The sequence below is a fragment of the Dermacentor albipictus genome, chromosome 5 (genome assembly GCF_038994185.2).
Source record: "Dermacentor albipictus isolate Rhodes 1998 colony chromosome 5, USDA_Dalb.pri_finalv2, whole genome shotgun sequence".
NCBI lineage: Eukaryota > Metazoa > Arthropoda > Arachnida > Ixodida > Ixodidae > Dermacentor > Dermacentor albipictus.
In genome coordinates, this window is record NC_091825.1 from 124695333 (window position 1) to 124718869 (window position 23537).

The 23537-nt window shown below is 46.8% G+C and overlaps 1 protein-coding gene across 3 annotated transcripts in view; it reads left to right on the forward strand.

Annotated features, from left to right (window-relative positions):
- Positions 1-284: 284 nt before the first annotated feature.
- Positions 285-23537, forward strand: part of LOC135913925 (paired box pox-neuro protein-like) — a 29796-nt gene continuing 6543 nt past the window's right edge. The window contains exons 1-6 of one of the 3 annotated variants that reach the window (XM_070539724.1): positions 285-375; positions 9202-9226; positions 16332-16552; positions 17512-17743; positions 18550-18874; positions 20678-20919. In XM_070539724.1, the coding sequence (XP_070395825.1) occupies positions 9214-9226; positions 16332-16552; positions 17512-17743; positions 18550-18874; positions 20678-20919 (1033 nt within the window). In that variant the 5' untranslated portion in view covers positions 285-375; positions 9202-9213. Of the gene's footprint in view, positions 376-7323; positions 7403-9201; positions 9227-12009; positions 12117-16331; positions 16553-17511; positions 17744-18549; positions 18875-20677; positions 20920-23537 lie in introns of those variants that run through there. The other 2 variants (XM_065446616.2, XM_070539725.1) reach the window with 2 other exon arrangements.

Below are 23537 nucleotides of genomic sequence, written 5' to 3' on the forward strand. Positions count from 1 at the left end.
CTCCGCTTCTGCGTTCGCGCGGAGATTCCGCCCCCTTCTTTCACTTCCTTCCTTCGTTTCCTCCTTACCCGAAACCTTCCCTCAATGCTTGCTTCGATGCAGTTCTCTCTTTATGTTTGTTGTCTTTCATATACGCAGCGAATCTGTAGTTGTTCTGCGTATTAGGTGTTTCGTGCCCCGGCCGCTCCGAGACGGAACTGGGGGAAAGTTTTATGGAACCGCTGGAACCGATTCAGTGGCGCAGTTTCGCATGCGCCGCGCGTCGACGGTGCGGTGACGGACCAGGGACGGAACGGCGGGTGCTGTTTCCACGCTGCCACCGAGCTGTGCGCTCCATCCTTGCAAGACCGACCGGAGCCTACTACGAAATCAGAGGTAAGCGTTAAACAATTTTCGTGTCAGCCACGGCGCTGCTTCTGCGGCGAATGTCAGTGCATTAAGAACCCAAATAGTGATGAAAGCATGTCTCCGCTTTTTGAAGAAAATAAGAAACTCTGTGAGACAAAAATAAAAAAAAGGTGTAGCGCCCCTTCAATAAGATGCAAGCTCGGGCCGGCGTGTGCGGCATACTTGGTTCACATTTTGTACGACCAGCGCTTTCACGAAGCGAAAGATCCCCTGTTAATTGTTCACAGTTGCCAGATTCTTCCATCATCTTCTATTTATATAATTTTTGTTATTGTATGTTGTATGAAAAACCGAGTACTTTTGGAGCAGGAATAACTGTTACGTGTGTTCTCTCCGGGGTTATTGCGACCCACTCTTAGTCTTGGCATCTGGCTGAATTCGAGAAAGATTTCCTCCTTTCGTGGCCCATAACTTTATCATTATCTTGCATATCATTAAACACAACCTTCAGATCAGCTGCTAGAGGCATCCTAAATCAACAATAGCACGTTAGAGGAAAACGTAAGGCCGTATTGCAACACCATGCGTGCTGCTTAAAGCAGGCTTTCCCTCACGATTGTACATTATGCAGAAAAGCCACACTCACCTCCATTACGACGAGGTTTGTTTCGAAAGGTGTTGTGAATGATTCGCTTCATTGACTATCAGATTATTGTGATCCAACGATCCAATTTATATTTCGTACACCTTTTGCGGTCTATTAGATGCGTCATATTACTGAGTGAGTGATACGTACGGCATGCGTTAGCTACCAAACACGAAACTAAATAAAAGCCGCCAACAACCGGTCCCATTGTCAACGCAATCTCTCTCTTTCTCTTTCTTTTTAATTTAAGCAGAACGTCTTGCTTGATTCTGGTTACTTCACAAACGTCTGTGTGTGTGGCACGCGGGTCAAACGTCAAAGCACTCGTTACTTATTACTCGCCGCAGGGCTTTGTAGTAATTAACTCTCTGTGAATGGATCAGGTAACTTGTATACATGACTTAATTTACTGCACTTAATTAACTATTTAAGGTCACTCTTCTCGTGCACACAATCGCTCTTCTTTAATTAATTGGAAACGTTTAATAAGCGCGCAGGTTTTTGTTCAATGCGTGATGAGAACTTTTCTTGCGATCACTAGTGATCAGTAAGCCCAAGGCGCATGGTAGCGAAACGTTGCCGAAGAAGCAGCTACAGCAACAAAAATTTGGTTAAAAAGTGTCTTTCGTTACTACACACAAGGAGATACTTGCGTCCGGTGTTGAGATCTCTTAATTTTCAGAAGCAACGCAGACAGCCTTCAAACACACAGAACAGACCCGTAAAAGCCTTCCTAGCATGTCTTTTTGTCGTCTCTGTACATCATGTAGGGCAGAAGGGGGACTGTGTGACACTTCTACGTATTATGTAATTTCTTTATTACGCTAGTCCGTTCTAAACAAACTGTTCCATCGCGTTTGCTCACTCGAAGTAGAAAAACAATAATTTGTTTCCTCTGAAATTAACCAAACTATTGCATCACCTTAATTGGCTTCAAGTGCTTAAGAGGGAGTCTTGAAGGCGAGTGAATGATGTAATACAGCAAATACACAGACCAGCGTGATCGTCACACTGTCCTTATCTTAGACAAAATGCATTTGAAGAGAGTGACTGCTATACGTGTCGACAACTTTTTCTGTAGTATCTACGTAGATTACTTAGTACTTCTCAGCCTTTTCTTTCAATCGGCCACTGGAATCAAACAGCGTTGTCCCGTACGTGTCCAGTGATTTAGACATCACAGTTATATTGCGTGCATCTACTAGGAGCAGATTAAGAAAGAAAATGGCAACCTTTGCAAACTAACAAACAACTAAACAAACAACTAATGCTGAGAAGCAATGGCCCCAAGGTCCAAGCCTGCAGGACCCAGCAATGTCCTAGCGCATTCCTGGCATTTTCTTGTATTCCTCGTCTGACTTCGATGTCTCACGCTAACAAATAATTGCTTAGGTTACAGTCACCAGTTCTACTTTTTTTCGCGTTAATTTTACCAGTAAGGTGCTCCGCCAGGTGCGCCGACAGAAAAGGTTCCGGTATTATATTCCCTTCCAAATTCTTACCTATCCTTACACTTGGCCAAAAATCCCGCTTGCACAAGTGTTGTCGCATCGAAGTAAGAGCCCATGAGGCCAACGGCAGTTTAACAACAGAAAGGTTCTCGACATATGCGATTCCTTCTTATTCTGTTGATCTTCGGAACATGTCATGCCTTATTAATGCGATAGCGTTAAGGGCCCTTGTCTCAGAAAATCCGGCGTTGCCTTCAAGCGTAGGATGCCGCTTCGGCAAAAAGATTTTCGAACCGCCCATACCCAGGCCCTCCATGTGGCGCAAGGAAGGTACTGAAATAATTGAATTTCTCAAGCTAAAATACGTAAAAAAATCATAAAGTACGACTTACACACAACCTACAGCTATGATAGCGTCGGATTGTAATATGACTATACGAGAAAACATAATTAAACTCTGTTGCTAATTCCAGCGTGTGTAGTTGTCTTTTTCTCTCTTCTTGTGTACGCGTCTTTGAAGGCTGGGTTTCGTCGTTTGTTTGACAAGCTATGTACCAACAGGCCTAGCACCAGACTGTTTAACATAATTATGTTACGCGAAAACTAAAAAAAAACCCTTTTCCAGCGTTTCTACAATCCATAGACCGGCCACGCCGTCCGCCATTTGCGTGCGCCAGCGCTTGAGTATCTCGGACGCCACGGAGAGGTGCGCCCAGTTCCTTGCAATACCTCCAGATGGTGCTCACCTCCGCCGCATCGCGGCCTACGCAAGAGGCCCCGTTTCTACCAGAAAGCCCACCTTCGTGCATAGCATTCGCGGCCAGCGTTTCCCGGCGAAAATTACGGTTACGTACGCTCCAGTTTCCGGAAAGCTTGAGAAACAGTCAGGGATCTTAGAATGCTATCGCGTTCCACTCATAAAGGCGAAGCTTGAGCGTCCTCCATCTTTTAAATAGGGTAATAATACTCAGTATAGACGTTTAATGCTTGTTTCACAAAGCGCCCGTCTTACTTACGACTTTCCCCATTGCAGACTTGCTTTACATCCACAAGGGAGGCGCCGAGGTCGATTCCTATTCAAAGACTAACGCGGTGCTCGGCTATGCAATAGGCCCCATTCTCGGTTTCGAGGCCAACTACACGGCGGCCAATTACGCTGCCTGTGCAGCGCAAGACTGGCGGTACAGCGTCAACTATGTCAATATGTCAACTGCATTTATAATGAGCCTATTTCTGGCCTTCGAATTTGTGGGCACACGAACAGAAGTTTATTCGGCTACTGAACGACGAGAACCGACAACTCAAAGTAGCGCGGTGGTGGAGAAGCCTGGATTGTGACGGTCACCAGCTGGAGTTCTCGAACGGGCATCGGAAGTCCCGTAGAGGACCATCTTTAATGCCTGCACCCCACCTGAGTTCCGGGCGTCGCGAGTCGAACCTGCGACTTCGTGCTTAGCAGCACAACGCCACAACCGCTGAGTCACCGCGGCGGGTAGTTTTGCTTGCGCCAAAGCTTTCAGCTATTATTATTATTATTATTATTATTATTATTATTATTATTATTATTATTATTATTATTATTATTATTATTATTATTATTATTATTATTATGTCGACGACGACGACGCTCCCATACAATGGTACATGACCACTGCGGGAGACTGGCCAGCAAGGAAAGGGCAGTAGAACAATGAGAGAAGAGGCGAAGCTAAGCCATGTAGCAGTTATAGAAATAATGAGAACATAACGCTAGATATTATTGATTATAATTATTATTATTTATTAATTAGGGCAATAAAAAACTCTTCCTTATTCTTGTCATCAAACCTGTGGAAAGTAAATATATAAGGCATTTTCCGGAAACAGGTACTCCAAAACCGAAAGGAAACCAGCAGTATTAGCCCTTCCATTTCTTAATGGGAAAGAAACCCGTAGGTAAATCAAGAGCCATACGATGCGTTCCATGCGCATCCTCCATACCTTGGGTTATCATAATGCGAGAGAGACATACAGCCAGGCGGTCTGGGAAGGGATATAAATTGTCCAAAATGTTTCGTGGTGTTAGTGCAATGCCTTTCGGTTGTGCTTCGTCGTTTGTTCTTTTTTTTTTCTCCGACTAAATAAAAATAACAGATGGAGACTGTCACAACAGATTGATGACTGCAGCTCCTTCTCGTGTGTTTAAAATAGCGACCACAAATACGCCTGACGGGTACAAGAAATCTTAAGACCTTAAGCGCACTTAAGATCTTAAGGGAACTCAACAGTTCCAGAAATGATCTTGTAAACGTATTCAGTAAACCACACCGATGAGCTTATTGGTGCATGACCATGAAGTGTAGCGACCCGAGAGAGAACTGTCGAAGCTACCAAGCTGAGAACTGATGAGAAAGACCCTTATACGCGTTTGCCAATAGACAACAATTTCTCTAAGTCATCACTACAATTTAAACATCTGTATCACATTCGCGTTCTAATATGAATACCATTGTATGCCGCAACGTAAACTTTTCAACAACAAACAATATAGGTCCCAAAGAGAAAGAGTTCCAAAAGGCGCGTGCACTAATACATGCGCTCTTAAGTAAGCGAGACATATTTGCAGAAATGCTCCGCTTACCTAAGGTAACTTATGTGGAACGAGGTGAAGAGAGTAGATATTACACAGCCTTTCCTTCAATCCATGACCCTCCCCACCCTACTTCTTTCTTTTTCTCTATCTCTTTCTCCTTGCCCTTCGTGGCAGCCACGCCAAGAAAGAATCAGGACGCATGCAGCGCGACGAAGCCGCGGTGACTGCGGACATCCATAATTCGCGCTCCGCCGGTCGTTTGCCGTCGCGTGGTCAAGTGTGCGCGCGTGGGGCCCGAGCCCCGGCGTGGTGGTGGTGGTGGCGTGCCCGCGCGTCGCGCCACGCCAGGGCCCCGAGCGAGCGTGCGTACCGCTCGCGCCGCTCATCAAAAATGGAAGGGCCGCGCCGCCGTGCGCTGTGACGTCTCCGCGTCGTTACGGGATTCGGTCGGCGCGTGGCCGGCTCGCGCCATTGGCACGCCACGGCGCGCACGCTCGCAAGCACGCGCGGAGGCACGAAAGAGCGAGCGAACGAACGCACGCACGCACGCACGCATGCGGGGACGCCAAGCTTTCCGCCAGGAAATGGACGGGCCCGCCGTTTCCCTTTCCCCGTCTTCCTGCGCCCTTTCCCGTCGTGCAAGAACTCGTGGGGACCATGTGCCGGCGTGTACGAGAAGTGGGCGACGAACGACGTCGCGATTTGCAATTACCCTGCTGGGAACCCTTATGCATATATATGTTCCTATAGAGGTGTTACGCTAACGTATTATACTATAGAGGTATTACAGCCGTTATTGGCGTTAGACACGTTTACGTCATCAGAGAGAACGTGCGACTATAACAGCACTCTCGAGCCAGTTTTTGCGACCCTCAGCTGCTGCATATACCCGCCGATTGGCAGAGAGCTTTCGATTTACAGGAAGTTCTGCGCTATTCGACGACGATGTCTAACATATATCTCGACGTCAAGCCAGCACGAGTCGACGCCCACGATGGCCAATTCTTCGAGCTCAGGACGCTTGAGTAGGCAGATGACACGCGCCCAAGCACATACGTGCACTTAGGAAAACATTGGAGCGGTATTTGAGCGAGACAACACAGTCAGCTTGGTAAGCTGGCAGGATTGTCTGACTAAACATTGACGCGGTGCAGGAAGGATGCCCCGCAAAGCCGCTAACTCGCTGGTGAACACCGACGCGCAAACCACGCGCATGCGCATACATGTACACAGGCAGTCACGCCTAGTAATCATAATTATCATTTTGCCAGCTCCTAATCCATAATGTTGTAAGTTACTTTGTCAAATGGTGAGCAGCACGCGCGAACAGCAGCTAGAACTTCGCATTAAGCATTCGCTGCGCAGCAACCTCACAGGCCTAAAATTCTACATGACACCTTGCATTCAGTACGGACACAGCAACTATGATTGCGAACGGAAACATGCGCGAATATGGATGATACACTTCTAGTGATAACTGAACAAACTATGATGTCAATTAACGAGCGAGTGAATTCAACGGCAGACTGTTTCTTGCGATTTGTTTTCTCGCCGCTCGCAAGAAAGTTCAAAGACAACTGGACAGCACAAGTGGAGAAACATGTAAGCAGCCGCATAACCTTTGCTAAGAAATTTTAGGGATTCAACCTAATGCTCTCAGCAACGCTTCCGTGTATCGAGAGGTACAAAACTCGAGGACTTAACGTGACTCAGCTGCGCCACCTTTTGGACAACATAGTAGCAAAAACGGGGCCCAATTTTTACAACGATAACAATTCATGATAAATGAATTTCTCAGATATTTGTAGCTTTGCAGAAAAAGAAAGATGTCACTTAAAGATGAGAATAATTTTCTTGACATAAGTAGAGACATATCCGAGAGAAAATCTGATTTGTTTGTGCCGTGAGGCAGACAGTTATACAGGTGAGCGGCCACGCCATTTTTCTTTGACTCAGGAGGAAGGGCTCCGGCAGTACGGACGGTGTTCCTTGAACAAAGCAGGATTTGATTGCGAAAGAAGAAAGAATAAATGCAAGCTGCACGCATTACGTAGTCACCGGACTCATTGCGTACATTAAAGCCGCATACTTAATGTTCGACCGATCAGAGTAACAATTAAAAAGAGTCCAAAAACTATTCATAGTCTAAATTGAATCAGCACGGCAAGCCGAGTTTGACGGACACAGGTGCTAAAGCATAACTGTTTTCAGCGCCTCTCTCTGGGAGACAAAGAAGATAGGTGCACGATTTTGCAGGTTATAAAATAACAGCTTGAAGGAAAAGCACTAGCTTACTTCGCGATCGCCTACCGTACAGGAACGAAGATTCGATCGCGCGCAGCCTACTTCAAGACCACATAATTAACCGTTACGGTGCAATTCTAGGTAAGAAGCAGTTCATTATTTGCAGCCTCGTTTTCTGTTTTTCTGTGGCTATATGGGTTAGCAGTACTTATCGATTCGAAAAAAGCGTTTAAGTGTCAAATGGTGGGATCGAGCCTCGGTTTCTCAGAACAGGTCTGGATTGGCCCAGGTTTTCTAAAATTTTTTCGCAGGAGTATCAAAGTAATAATAATTAAAGAATCAGTGATCGTGCCTTCGCCGTCGTACTGTCGTCGTCCCTGCCATCTTGCTGCTGTCGTCAGACAGACACGATCGCGTAACACACACAATTGCTTGCCTGACAAAAACACGTTGGTGCATCTCGTAACTCTTTGCAGAGACACTAACTGTATGCTGGATAGCCAGCAGCCTACAATATGATTCGCATAACGTCCATCCATACAGAGCGTGGGTTCTGCATAGCGTTTAATTTGGTCGAATGTTCGTGTGTCCCAACCTTGTGACTTAGTATAGCAGCCCTAGGCTATTTGTTTCCCACGGAAGTCTGGATTATTAAATTATCGGTCATATAAAGGATGTCTGACCGATATTATAGACTGCATGGAAGCACGTTCTCGCAGCTTTCACCCTTCATGTAAAGACTAAAATAAATAAGTGTAGTGTATGTCATACCACATATACCATGTCGCATGTATCAGACGTGCCATATGATATACGTGAGCGCGTGACGAATCTTCGAGGATGTGAGCTCGTTTTCTAATATTATTTCATTGGAGTGTGTACGAGGAGGGCAAATCAGACAAACTATAACGTGCTGAACACTGAGCCAGGTTTCTTGAGCCGTCACGCACGCCGATTTAGCACGTTCCGCGGCTTCACGGTGTGCAAGTTACAACTTAGTTTCTTCCACCTGCGGCGCGGGCTCTGTTTCCTCTTTACAGCACAGAGTTTTCGAGATAGTATAGCAACCGTGAACTAAATGTGAACCAACCTGCATGATTGAGGTAGCTAAGGCTTAGACAGAAAATGGTCTGGTCAGGTAAAATCACAGTTAGAAATGACGAATGTTGTCAGTGACCAAACAACGACGAAACTGACGTTCCTGTGCCCCGTACGGGCTCCTTTTCACTGCGCTGACTGGTCACCACCCCTGAAATGGCTTTACTACTGTTGAATATGTGACCAAGTGACTTCGTATAGACGGGGCGAAGACTGCCACTCGTTCTGGTAAGAGCGCTGTCCGTGTTTTGAATGCTGACACATTTTGGTCTGTCGGAAGAATGCTTGCGCCACTCCCATTCACGGCATCTCCAGACAGTTGAACAGGTTTTTAAGACAGCATGAGAAGAGAAGCACATCGACAAACGCCTTAGCGAAGCACGTCGAAGTATTTGGATGGGCCATGGTCTGGGACGCCGCAAGCATCTTGAGCGACAGACTGAAATGTGTCATTACGGATTCATATGGAATCTATTCATCTGGAAACTATATACTTCCAACACCATCAACAGAATAGTTGGCGAAACTCACCCCATCTATGCGAAGTAACTTCGGCCTTATATTCAGGAGCACTCAGGCTATTTCAGTGGTCACCCTCCTTGATTATGAACAAAATGCCCGTACGGACACAGAAACATCCATTTCGTCGTTGTGTGGTCAGTGACCATATTAATAATTGCTATAATATGCATGCATGATTGTTCCAGCAGCTAGGGATAATCGTTCACAATGTAGCTGTCGTACGCCAGCTTAGGGCACTAATCTATTCCTAAAAAACGGTAACGTACGCTACCTCTATCATTCCTGTTTATCACGAACATTCCTATTTTTTCTGATTACAGGTGGCGACACTGATGCCGCACACTGGTAAGTGCTGCGTCTCTTCAATACGCTTTCCCGCCGCTGCAGCTAAACAACCTTTCATTAACTGCTCGCTCACTTAAAATATTGCCGTGGGTGCGATCGTGTGCACATGCGTGTGTTATAATTAGAACGCAATAAAAAAAGAAAAAAACAATATGGCAAGTAAACTGCTTACAAAGAACACGGTGAAATCCGATAGCCCACTTCTCGCCATATACGTGGTATATGAAAGCTTCCGTTGGGATTGATAACGCCCCTCAACACTTGTACGTTCGTAAACGCTCTAAGTAATGGGGCCGCTTTTGTAACGTTGCGGGCGAGCTGCTGCTTTTACGCGCCCACCTTCTCCGCTAGCACAAAAGAAGTCTTTATTTTTCATTCGCATATCGATGTATAGTGCGAGTTTTAATAAACGACGTATTTATAGCACGCTTTATGATCTGCGCGCACAAGTGTTAACGACTACAATCCGTGGCTCTTCTGTAAGCTTTCATGCCTCCATAACCAGCCCTAGTCCTACACTTCAAAATATTGTTTTTTTTTCCTATACTCTCTATCCTTTAAGGGCCAGCGCGCGACACTAGATAGAATTTCGGTCACATTGCGAGCTGTAACCTGGCTTATTCAAGATAATCTTTAGACACCATTGTTCGCATGACACGAAGCAAGTTTTTTCGTAGTGATTCCAAGTTCGTCACGCGTTCCAGCTCTGAGCCGTTGTAATCATTTAGCTCAAACGCGAACAAGTTCAAACAAATGAGATCAAACCTTCGTACATTTTAATGCGATAAGCATCCTCTGTCGACTTCAGGCGTTTTGAGTCTATCTATACAGCCTCTTGCGCCTACAACGTGACCCAAGTTGTCACCGGCTTGAGCCACTGCGTATTTGCTCGTGGTCGGGGTGCCATCACCAGTCCTTCCATCCTCGTCATTCCAGCTTCATCATCTGACTCTCGTCATCCTGTCATCGTCACGCCTGCTACGCCGACCCAGTGATCCAAGTTGTCCAATAACTTGGAACACTAGGTACGTACGTACTCGTGGTCGTGATGCCTTCGTAGTCGAAGCACCGTCTTCATTCGAGCTTTGACATCCGACTCTCATCATGCCCTCGTCCTCACCCCATCGTTGTCCACAGTCATGCATTCGTTGTTGTACCATCCTCGTGAGACTGCCGTGGTAGTTACATCGTTATTTGTCACTCCAGCTTCGTCATTCGACTCACGTCATGCCGTCCTTGTCATGTAATGTCACGTCATGCCTGTCCTTGTCCTGGTCGTCGCCACACAGTCATCGTCATACTTTTGTTATCATACCGTCATTGTCATGCTGTCGTTCAACCAGCGTCATCACTTAAGAACGCCATCCCATAGTCATCATGCCGACGTCATTAGACCCATTTCGTCGTTCTATCACGACGTTATACCACTGTCATGCTATCGTCATTCAACTGCACTTATGACGCCGTTGACATGCCCGTTTCGTAATTGCGTCGCCGTCGCAGTCGCTGTTATGTTTCCGTTGTCATACGATTGTCATTATTCTAGCTCCGCCAAACCGTCCTCGTCAACGCCATCGTCGTCTTACAGTCACCGTTATCGCATTGTCCCCATTCCGTCGTGGTCACGCCCCTGTCGTTGTTATAGCATCGTCATAATCTCAGAATTGTCATCTCGTCGTCGCAAAACCGCATTCGCCGTTCCAGTGACGTCGTTTCTTTTTCGTCATTCCATCGTCATCACTGTACCGTCTTCATAAGTCTTCATCACTCACTCCTTTTGGAAGCCAGTTCCGCATTGTTCAATGAACAGTGGCCGTGTGCACTACCGGAGCCCTTCCTCCTGACTCAAAGAAGAATGACGCGGCAGCTCACCTATATAGCGTTGTGCCACACAGCAGATACATTGCTCGAATGCTAACCAAGGTCGATTCAAATAGGTCGCGAAGCTTCAGGCGAAAAGCGGTTCAGTACAGATTGTCACCGACATCAGCATGGGGGGTTATGGGAGCAGCGATTGAAGCGCGACTATGTTTGGAGGGAACAAACATTGGGAAAGAAAAACGCGTTTTTTAATTCAAACGAGACACAGTTAGATTCATTCAACGAAAACCAAATTCCTAGTCAATTTTATATATTCGTGACGAGTTAAGAAAATACGTTGAATTTTATTATTATTAATAAATGCATTTCTTTTCAGCGCCCATCGCTACAGGGGGCGTTGACGCCACTATCACTCGCAATGCAATGCACGTCTTGAAATGGGCAGAAAGGCGCACTCGTATCACCTGTTGAAATACGCCCCCCTCACAATTTGTGCTTTCTTGCTTGTCGAAGTTTGTCTGAATTTGATGACGCGGGTAGCTTCATTGCTTCTTAATCTGTTCAGTCAAAAGTAGTGAGTTACGACCACCAGGTAATTGTGTAGTTGTTTTCGCGTGACTGCGCTGGCCGACGGGCTTGGCATCCGACAATAGGATCAGCACTCTACACCTAAAGCTTTCGTCGGCCTCCAAAGAAAGTATGTTCTGTGCAGGGATGCGATTTCGACAACCGTACGGCTGGCCTTTTCCTGCATCGCTTTCCACGCTGAAAGCTCGAAACGGCCATCAAGTCGTATGGCGGGGCATTTGAATATATAGCTCCAAAGGAAGAACAACAAAACAAATTTCGCGCCTTCGAAAACAAAATGACGTCACTTTTGCTTTTAACGGACATGGTGTCACGTTATTTTTTTTTCCGCCGGAAGTGTTCCCAACACATACAGATGGCGCTAAGCCCCATGAACCGGCGATGGACCGCCATGTTTCGAACGTATGGGCTCCTATGGAAGCTTCGCTACCAGGTATATTTACCTTGTGCTAACTGCGCTACCGTCGACAGTCATTGTGAGGTGGGTTCTGCCGTAATTTATTTTAACGTTCGCCAGTGCATGTTTCCCCAATGCGATTTAGCCAGCGTTACAAGTTGCCTTGGCTAAATTCTTCAGGTGACTTTGGCGATAGGTTGAATGCCTTGCTCCCAATTAAATCCCAAGAGGGATATATGAGCCTCCATTTGTCCAGTTCTAAAGACATACCAAAGTGCTTAAAGCCACTTCGGTGCGTCAAAGCTACATTTGTAGGCGAAACAGTACCTTGAGATATGTTACCCCTTTATAAAATCGTCTGACGTTTCACAAACCAACGGGCTGTTGGCTCGCCAGGGCTGTAAGCAATGTAAAGTTAAGTTTAAAATATACTACCAAGTTATCATCATCATCACTTCGCTACTTTTGCATAAAGAATAGAGCGTTTTAGACCGCGACATGGATCATTATCCAAAATAAAGTTAACCTTTAAAGTACTGGTTTTAGCACAGTTTGCCCTTCATGCTTAGCTGAGTGCTCCCAACAAACTGAAAGCGCAGATGCACTGCGCCAATGCTACGCTAAAGCTCGCTTTAACACGTTGCGACCTATGACGTCCATGGTGCACTGCAATGAAGTGCACGTGGTCCCCGTGCGTTGTTGCACACACATATATCCTTTAGTGGCACAGCATGCGCATCGTAGTACCATACAGATTTGACAGCCAGCGTGCGGAACAACGCAAATACAGCGATGACTTCACAGTTACACTGGTGCATGGCCCGGCACATAACGACAAATTCTCTAGAGCAAAGGGTCGTCGTGCCCTCGAGCGATATAACACTCGCCGGCAAGCTTGCTCTTCGTCTTTTCAGTTCACACGTTTATTAGCCGCCGTGTGGTTGGCCACGAGGGGTGCGCGGCGAAGCGTGCTCCCCCTGGCGGCTATGTGCGCTCCCCCTGACGGCAGCCACTGTCACTAGCTCCAGCGGTTCGGTGACGACAGAAGCCGCGATGACAGCCGGTCGCTCGTTCCGCGCCATTGTTTTCTATCACGCTCCCCACCCGACGGCCGGTCCACTGCCTTCCTGTTCTTTTTTTTTCTGTTTTGAGAACCCAGTAATATTTTGACGTGTTTACGACACAACAGGGGGATCAGGTGCAGGCTCTCCGATTTAGGTCTCACTTCAATTGAAACGGGAACTTTCTCCCTTACGATGTTGCTTTCCCTTGTGTGTGAGTACGTTGCAAAACAAAGAGCTAAGAACGGACGCTTCTCTTTTGTCCTTTTATTACGAGTAGTAATCGTCAATTCTCGTTTATCTGAAAGCTCCACACAGAAACTGCGTTCTCAGACTTTCATCCTTCCTTTTCCTCTCTTTTTTTCTTTTTTGTTCTGCTTATGGATTTGCTCAAGAACAACGCAAAGAAACACGAAAAGTGAAAAAAAAAATACATCTTGCAGTAGTGGCTAAAGGCATACTTCGCGTTTCGGTTTTACAACACTATAATATCATGAGTTACTGCGTTAAGTTAGACGCTCACTAACTAGGCAGCAGCGCTTGCCCGAGGGAGGTTACTTGCTCCCTTGTCGTACGTACGCATGCGCAAGACTCCTGCTCAAATTTCTTGAAATGAATCTAATTGTTCATTTCTCTGTCACTTACCCACTACTTTCTGCTTTAGGCAAGCCACAGATGCTAAAGGACCAACTCGCTTTCTAGTAACCTCCTCTGTGGTGTTCTTTCTTTACTTATCTATTCTGTTACTTTAGCTGATCAAGACACTTAACGGCAAGCAAAACAAAAGGAAGAAACGAAAAAGAAGGTCCACTCGGTGCGAGGTCGCCGTCTCTCACAAGCGTCGCGTGCGGCTGCCGCGATTCGACCGAGTAGTGCGCGCCGCGCCGTGTTTTATAGCCCGCGGGGTACAGACCGCAGATGGGATGTCGTAAACAATAAATACGAACAAGTATAAACAAACAGACGCAGCCTCCTCGTCACTTACCGACATAAGCACTAAAACCCACGCAGCCGAGGTCAGCGCCGGCCCCCGCGAAGCTGCCGCCTCGTACGTTGATATTACGCGTACGCCGTCCGCAATCACTTACCACGATTGCCGACCGAGCGAACACGGTTTCGAAATCGTTGCATCGTACGGCCAGGTCTGTTTATTACGGGTTTCTTTTCCTTTTATTTGATTCCAGTTCGCGATACTTTTTTTTCTCTCTCAAAATTCGGCACAGCTTTTGCAGTTGTGCTGTCAAAGGTTAGGGTTTTGAGTTAAACATAACGCAAAGAAACAGTAAGCGAGTAACGTGCCTTTCTTTTCTTTCTTTCTTTTTCCGGGTCATTGCTGAGCGTGTGCGAGCTTTGAGCAACATTTGCTTTTAACTCCGCCGCGCAGGACCCGCCTGAATCGTTTGTAGCCTGGGATTCGAAAGGCCACGAAAATGTTGCCACCCGAAAACGCTATAACTTATAGCGCACAATCTTGGTTGTTCATTTGAAATGAAACGTCGTAGAACGCGTTTCAAAAGAACACAGTCGTTAAAAAAGGAATACATTTGAAAGAAGCCTGGCTGCACTGATCATCTGCCGTTCCGTGTTGTGTCTCAAAGGCTGTGTTCCGCTTCCGGCAGTTAAGATAGCCAAAGGTCGCGGGTCCGATTCGCGTCTTTGGCGGCTGCGTTCCGGTGGCGATAGAATGCAAAAAACAAAAAAAACAAATCTACGTGCAATCACGTTTACGAACCCGTCAAAGAAACCGATGTGGTAAAACCTAACCCGGTAGGTTACCTAAGCGTCTCATTACAGCCTCCCACTCAGCATATAGGTGCGGCTTTTGAATTTAAAGGCAACTGTAACGTCAAAGGCTGTATGCTATCCTGCTATATGCAATCATAACTGTCCGCTTTGTGAGAAGGTTTTGGACGCTTATAGTGTTGACATGTGCAAAGCGAAGTAGTGGCGGATCAGGAAGCCCGAGGTGGTGGGATAGCCGTTAGGCCATCCGTCTTCGTAGAAATTTCCTATAGCCTCGCCGACAGCCCCGACGAGTCGAGGTACTCGACGACATTTAGGAAGGCTGGTAGCTGATTACGACAGGGGAAGAGGATATGTTCTTGTCGTGAACATGGGAGCCCCAGGCGGTGGAACTCTTGCAGAAGTCGGCTCTACGACCTTCTACCTTTCGCCCTCCTACCCTCTCTCTCTTTTAATCCCATCGCCTCCACCCTGCTGGCGCTGAGCCGTGCTCCCGCATGGGTTGCAGAAAATAGTGCTAGCCTTTCCTCCTTCCCCACAAGAACCACTTCTTTCATGTGCCAAGGTTTGCAGAGACACATGTCGTCACAAAGCGTACTGACTCTGACTATCTTTACGCATCCGACGGCGCTCAGTGAAGCCTGTCTTGTACTGTGAGGAGGAAAAAAGAAAATGGCACATTGAATTCAAAGCCAAAGTCCTCCCGCCCGGTTCACGATGTTCTAAGGCGCAGTCGAACATGGATCAGCTAGCTTGTTGAATTGTTTAACAAGTTGCGTTCCATAAGCTTTCAGGCGTGGGCACGAGCTGCCACAGACTTGTGTGCAAAGTGCGCTTGATAACTGCTCAGTGTGTGTGACAATTCATTTCAGCAAACAAAGCTGCTTGCTTTACGTCTGGGAAAGCTGCTTTGCATATCGAAACGCGACAGTTGACGTCGAAGTTCTGACCCAAAGCAGAACCAGAATGTCATTTCCAGTATTGTTTGTAATCCCGTAGAAATAAAAGAAATCACTTAGTTCTACCGCGTTGTGTTTTAGGCTGTCCTGCTGCTTAATCTTTGTCCATAAGTCGCTAAAAAAAATCTGGTTGCGAACCACTGGGAATTCACGACTCGCGTTCAACGCTTTCCTAAACCAGGGTTTGCCCTTATATCGGCGCCTCTTACTTAATGTTTCATTTATACATAAGTCAACGAGCATTCGACACGATTGTAAGTCTGTATATTTACTTCTTCCAAACTCGAAGCTTCCTATTGCATCACTCGTTCGTTTCGTCTGCTCACTAGACAGCGAAGTATAGCCTGCATCATTACAGACTTCCGTGCTGTCTCCTCTAAGCTATTTTCCACGCCATGCACGCGAGAATTAGAACACGACTTAACATGGCGTCTTTCCGGCGCAAACAGTAAAGTAACTGTCTACGCCACGATGTCTGAAACACGTCAAAAGAGAAAGCCAACTTAATTGTCTTGCATGATTACGTTCTGCTGCAGGCCAGGCAGGCATCAACCAGCTGGGCGGCGTGTTCGTGAACGGGCGGCCGTTGCCGGACTACATCCGGCGCCGCATCGTCGAGCTGGCGCTGATGGGCGTCAGGCCATGCGACATCTCGCGGCAGCTGCTCGTGTCGCACGGCTGCGTGTCGAAGATACTGACGCGCTTCTACGAGACCGGCTCCATCAAGCCGGGCTCCATCGGGGGGAGCAAGCCCAAGGTGAGGAGCGAGTGCTCCTCGCGTCATTCTACACTTGCAAACTACACTCAACACTTGCGTCCTTCTACACTTGCAAACGAACGTTCATCGACATTCGCTTAACCTTAAGAGTTCTGCAGAAGTGGTGTAGGTGGGGATCCAGACCCGAGGCCCAGAGACCTTCTCCTCGGAGTGGAGAAAGCAGACCTCGAAGGCTATGGCTTTGCGGTTTTATAGGCGCAGAAAGCATGGCCGCCATGTTTTGGACATGACCTAATAGAAGACGCAGATTTCGACGATGCCATCAGTACCACCACCATTGTCGCCACCACAAAATAATAATAATAATCGTCACCACACGTCAATACGACTTCATGTCTACTGGACGACTTTAAATCAGCTTAAGGGCTCCATATGTGAGGAAGCTTACATTTCTGTGACATTACTTCTCTTTCTCTCGTTACCTGCGGTGATTGAATTTCGGCTTCATGACCTGCAGTGCTGCCGACTATTGTGGGCACCGAGCACATGCTCGCGTCCACCAGGTAGAAATTTCAATAGGCGTACAATTTAAATATCGATTCCAGACCCACCCGAGTAAGAACGACGCAACTGCTTGCATGAGATACCACATCTCTTTTTGGTTGGAATACTCCTTTATCCCAAGGATAAAGAAGGAGAGAGAGGAAGTAAAAAGAGAGATAGAGAGAGATAAAAGGGGGGCAGGGATGCTAACCAGCCAAAAATCCGGTTGGCTACCCCACGCTGAGGGGAGAGTGGAGATGCGTGACTAAGGAGACACCTCACAACCACGCCGTTTATGTTACAGACGCGTTCTTTATCCTGCTACAAGACCAATCGCAATCAGTCCAATATGTAGGTTTCCAGAAGCTACTTTTTTTTCACAGGTTCTCTAAATCGAGCAGCACCCGTTCGCTCACACGCGTGCGTTCGCGCTCTTCTGTCCGCCCTTGCCGCAGGTGTCCAATCCGCAGGTGATGCGTCGTATGCTGCGCTACAAGAACGATACCGGTCCCAGCGGCTGGGACGTGCGGCAACTGCTGCCCCACCAGCCGCAGCAGCACCCGCCGCAACACCAGCCGCAGCCCGATCACCCGCTGGGAGCGGAGCACGGACTCGCTTCTTCACCGCCCTCTGCTTCCAGGGTGCTCCGATGCGCCGCCGAGTGCTCGACGCTAGCTTCGCCAACCGGTACGGTGGCATATAACAATTTTCGCTTCCTTTAAGAGGGTGGTAAACAAACAAACAAACAAACAAACAAACAAACAAACAAACAAAGTCTGATGTCATCTTCCCAACTTCTACCACTGTTGTACGTGAAAATATCAAATCAACGAATAAAATAATCAACCAAGCCCAAACAAGCGACAATTTTGATTACTATTCATTCAGTAAGAACGTTGGCGTGCGTTGTCTTACAAATGAAACTTTTTGAACTCTGAGACTGTACCAAGAACGGCGCACGAATATACCACTTGTCTTTTCTTTATTTTATTTTTCATCTAAATCTCATTTTTTTTAGTAATGTTTTATTATTTATAGCACCTTAGGCCATATACAAGTAAAACAGAGTGTCAGGGCTTCCAGCCCCTCCACCAGATTTCCGAGCCAAGATCTATCGTTGTTGACAAAAGTAAATACGTCAACTGAAAGACCAGGTATTGAGATTTGCTCCCGCACCAACAAACACAAAGCATCATCACGATCATTATCAATCACGATTCTTAAAGCTGATCAAAAGTTGGTGAAAATGTAAACAAACAATCCGTACAATATTCCAAGGTACCCGCGCGTTTGCTTACTAATTTATTAATTAATTTGTTTGTTTATTTGTTTGTTTTAGGCTGGTCAGTGGATTGCCCCGCTATTTTCGTTTCAGTCTGATCAGACAACGTTCCCTTGAACTCTCGACTACATTGATCAGTTGAAAGCGACGCGTATCTTGTCGGATCTGAACAACTCGTCTGTGTATTTCTCCTTGTGTGTTCCCCGAACAGTGGACGTGACAGGAGGCCTGGCTGAACCACTGCCTCTGGCCATGGGGCCCTACTACCCCAATCCTTACTTGGCCCTGCAGCACGTCACCACCTGCCTGCCCACACTGCCCCAGCAACAGCAGCAGCAGCATCCGCAGGCCCGGCAGGCACAACAGCATCAACAGCATCAGCAACAACACCCGCTACAGAACGGAATTGGCCAGATGGCGCGGCCTTCCACCTCGTCCGCCATGTTTGCCGCCTCTTCGTGTGCGACTATGACGCGGCCTTCGACATCGCATAACTCTGGAGGAATGCTCTTCCAAAAGAAACAGCGGAGTAGGCCGTAAGTACATAACACCGGATTCGAGCTTTAGTTAACGGAAATAAATCCATCTCTGTGTGTGCGCGTGTACGTGTGCGTGTGCGATTACCATAATACTACTAGAAGACACACAGAACAACGAGCTTATTGAAATCAAAGTCCAATCTACTTAGCTTAGTTCGCTACAAGGCCTCATCGGGAGATCCATGCAAAAAATTGGGCGCCAGTAGCATTACTGTGACGATTTTCGGAAATTTAATCGGGTCCTTTGGTTCTTTTCAGCGAAAATCTCAGCAAGTTAGTCAAGTCGCGTCTTTGTGCATCTTATGTTTGTACGTCGTGGGCGAGAAAGCATCTTTCTGGCCGTGCTTTTTCCTGGACGTAGCCAACGCTTGGAACTGTGCGTACGTGTAGATAACGCGTCTATGCCTATGTGTTAGCCAGACTTCAGCCAGCAGCTGTTGAGGGCGCAGGGTTCATTCTGTCCTTTGTATGTCCGGGTTGTGTTTTAAGATAGCTCACTATCCAAGTACTAAAATATTTCAGAGGCCTTGAATTCCGTCTCACTCTAACAAAGATTTTTTTGGGTATCCTAAAATAACGTTTCCGGAAGTCTTCCATAAAAATATATTTTTCGCTTCTATTAGGCATTAAAATAGAGAGCTAGCATATGATGTCCTAAACATAGAAGCAGCGATTACAACCATCACTTATCTATTTGATAAATTTTCAAACTTTATAATGGAATGAGTTGCACAGAATACAACAAGGTAGGAGTAGACATCGTATGGGGAAGAGTTCACGTCGACCTATTTGTAGCATAATGCGAGAAAAGGAGCTCATCCACGAAAAGAAAACTGCCAGTCACTTGATGTGATTGGATAGGGAATCGAACGAGGGACCCCTGCATGACGAGGTCAGCCGCTCTGCAAAGTGAGCTAACTAGAAAAGTAGCAACGGCAAAGCGAGATAATGAGTTTGAAGAGCTGCAATCTCGAATATTACTTAACCAAAACTGTTGTACGAAAAACAGCATGGTAGATGTAGTTGTAGAATAGGGAAAATCCGCAGGATCTTTTTTTTCTGGTTAGGACAATATGAGCTACTTGGGCAGCATGCATTCCTTTCACGATCACGACTTTGTCCCGCTCTCATAAATTGTGAACCCGAGGCAAAAGTACGACAGCTCCAGCTGCCGCCAAAACGAAGCAGAATATTATGCAGCGCGCTCATCTCACAAAGGTGAACGAGGCACGAGGCGTATTTTTAAAAAATCTTCATATACCACACTCATTCTGAAAACAACAAGCGAGGACCTTTTATTGCAAGCCGAAACTGGCTGACCTGACTGGCATCGCCGAACGGTAGGTGGGCTCTGCGAAACGCACGGTATGTTTGCGGTAGAGTACTCTTTACAGGACAACTCCCGCCCTCTCAAGGCGCATTCTCGCGTGGAGAAATTTTAAAAACAAAAGTGTTTCATATAGTGTAATTTTGCCTGCTATGTGCACATGCGAAAAGTTCAATAGATAACTTAATGAGGCTTGAAATTAGGCAAGGCAGGCAAGGAATTTTACAACAACGAGCTTCAGCCACTGGCCCCATCGGGATCGACCCACTCGTATACAGGTATATCAAGCAGTCAGTCATCAATCAACCAAATGTACTCACATCCCAAGTGTAGTTTCAGGATGTTAAGCAATCAGCAATTATAATTTATTCTATTGTGATCATAAGCGATTCATATGAAAATCATTTCATCCATTGCGAGAGACGGCACAACGTTTAGCGTCACGTTTTGTCCTCGCTTTCGTGTGCGCGCAGCGACTCGAACGAGCCTGACTCGGAGGACGACCTCGACGACCAAGACTCGGCGGACGAGCAGTTGCCGTCGAGGCGGCGCACCGGCGGAGGCAGCAAGGGCGTCACGTCGTACTCCATCGAGGACATTCTCAAGAAACCGGGCGACTCTCCCGCTGGGCGGTCCAGGGCCCCCCACAGGAGAACGGCGGCTTGGAGCTCCGACGACGGAAGTGCGAACGGCACGTCGCCACAACATCCCAAAGGTGCGTGAAAGTCACCATCATTTCTTGCAATCTGCTCGCCGCAACGACTCATTGTCGTTCTAACCGAGTGTCGCGGGCACGATTTCCGGACGTGGAGGCCGCATTCCGATGGGAGAGGAATTTAAAAACACTCGAGTGCTTAGTTGAAGTGTATGTGAAATAATTCCGAGCGATTACAATTAATATAGTGTCAGCTAAGCCACCCATCAGAGCGCCATGCGCTTCGGTAAGCTAAATTACACAATTTCATTTGATTTCTTGGGATTTCTTGCATTGCAGATCACTGTGAAACGGAGCACCTGGTCTCGTTTCTCGACGGTTAAATGCCTTCGTGTTTTGGAAACAAAAGCAATTAAACTAGAGTATTAAGTCGCATGTTCTCGAACTTGGCGTATACATAAAGCGAGTACAACATCCTAATAAGGCTTTTGTGAAAACCATTGTTTGAACGTCGACTACACGTTTCTTTTCGCATCGGCACATCGTCTAATGCTAAAGCTCCCGAAGCCATCGTCTAATGCTAAAGCTTCCGAAGCTTTCCAGCTATGGTCTGCTTATCGGTCTCTGACGGCGTTATTGTAAATGCCGTGTTGTCGTTACACTCTTTGGGCCCCAAGTAGGTTTTACGCCCGTAAATAGTTCCAGTGTATAAGAAACATTCATGGCAACGAATTATTTGTACCACATCTTGTCTTTGTGTTTATTCATTATACACAGATGTCATTTCAACCTGTTGGTGCAGTAGAACAGTTGTGGCTGTGGTTCTGTTTGTGCGAAGGACCGAGCAAATGCCTCGCCAATACGACAGTGTTGTAACAGAAACCGTTGGAACATGCATTCATCTATAATAGTCACCACGCACGATGTACAGAGTTGCCCAAAATGAGACATTATTTGTCGAGTTTATGTAAAACGCAGATACGTTTCATTTAGTTGCATATGTGAAACATATTAAAGGCTGTATTTTCCACCGATTTAGCCCTTTTTGCTTCCTTAACGCAAAAATAGAGAACATCTTTCGAAAGCAACAACCATTTGAATAATAGTTCTTTTTTTCTGTTTTATAACTACTGTGAGTTGTTCATCATCTTCATTCCATTTATTGATAGCAACCACCGGGCAATGGCTATTGCAGATTGTGAAAAACAGAAATAGAGTAAAATATAAGGTATTTCGGCATTGTCGTGAATACTAGAGGAGGAGGAGGAGGGGGAGGAAAATGAACGAAGGAAATGTATGGAGGTCAACCGGACGCACGTCCCAGGCTTACAAAGCGACGCGGGCACTGCTACATTTCATGAAGGCGAGTGGCCTCAGTGACCGATTGTAAGCGTGAAGTTATGGACATCTGCACCAGGGGCGTAGCCAGGGGGGGGGCTTATGGGGCTTCAGCCCCCCCCGAAATTTTTTCGTGCTTTCCATGCACCGCCGACCAAAGCGACCCCCGGCGCCGGAAATCACTCTGGATTTTGTCTAGAATGTCTTTTTGACGCTCGAAAACACATTTAACCGCGAAGATTGCAAACTCGGGCTGGATTTCGTGGCAACGCCCATACACCCGGAGTCACATAACGCCAAGCAGTCCCATCCGAGCACAAAGTTTCAAGGGCGCTTTGATGGTGAGCGGGCTATGGAGCGCATGGATATCAATTGCGAAACTTTATGGGTATAAATCTCATAAGCTCTTGATGTGAAAGGTGCATTGACATTTCCAAAGTTGTGCTTTAGATTTTCAATTGCGGAACTTTGTGGGTTTAATGTTGTTATAAACAGTTGACGCCAAAGGTCTATTGACTTTTCTAAAGTCTTACATCTCAACATACAACGAGACAAGCCAAATCAACACACTAGCAGACGACTTGACAAAGCAGGCAGCGAGGTCCGATGAGACGAAGCGTTGGGGTGGTTCATTTGTGCCGTCATGTCACATAAAAAAATATCAACATTTTTTTTAACATACGCCAGAACATCCATGTCAAGACACTAAGGCCAGCCAAAGTAACTACGTTCTTATTTATTTTTTCTACTTTGACTTTTATTCGCGAGGGCACATTGAGCCTCTTCATTTTTTTTTTGTTCTCGCTACCCTACCCGCGGGCTACCAGAGCCAGCCAGAGCGCATACGTTTTTCTCGTATGGGCCCGACCACCGTGCGGTGCACTTCGGTGCGCGTTCGGTTTGCTCTGGCCGAGTGGATTTTTACCGGACAGGGTTTTGGACGCTTTCTGGCTAGCAGACGAGAAAAAAAAAACAATGGTCGTTCGCCTCCATCACTGTGGGGACTCGAAGGATTTCACCGCATTCCTTGAGCGGAACCTTTCCGGAAAGTCTTGTTTCGCCGCTGTAGGATACTGAGCAGTATGCGTATGGTTCTCAGTGGACCAAGCGTCTCATGTTTTCTTCGGTATTGCGCACTCCTGCCATCGCCCTCATGTTTCGTATAAAGTCCAAGGGTGATAACATCGTGACCACGTGCTGCATGCTGTATGTGCGAGTGAAAGCGTAGGAGGGGAGGTGGAATGGGTGAGCCGACGATGGTGGCTCAGTCTTGTGTGCGCATAGGAGAAAAGCGGGGAGCAAGCGCGCCGCCTTCCGTCGCGCGCAATACATCGGGGGGA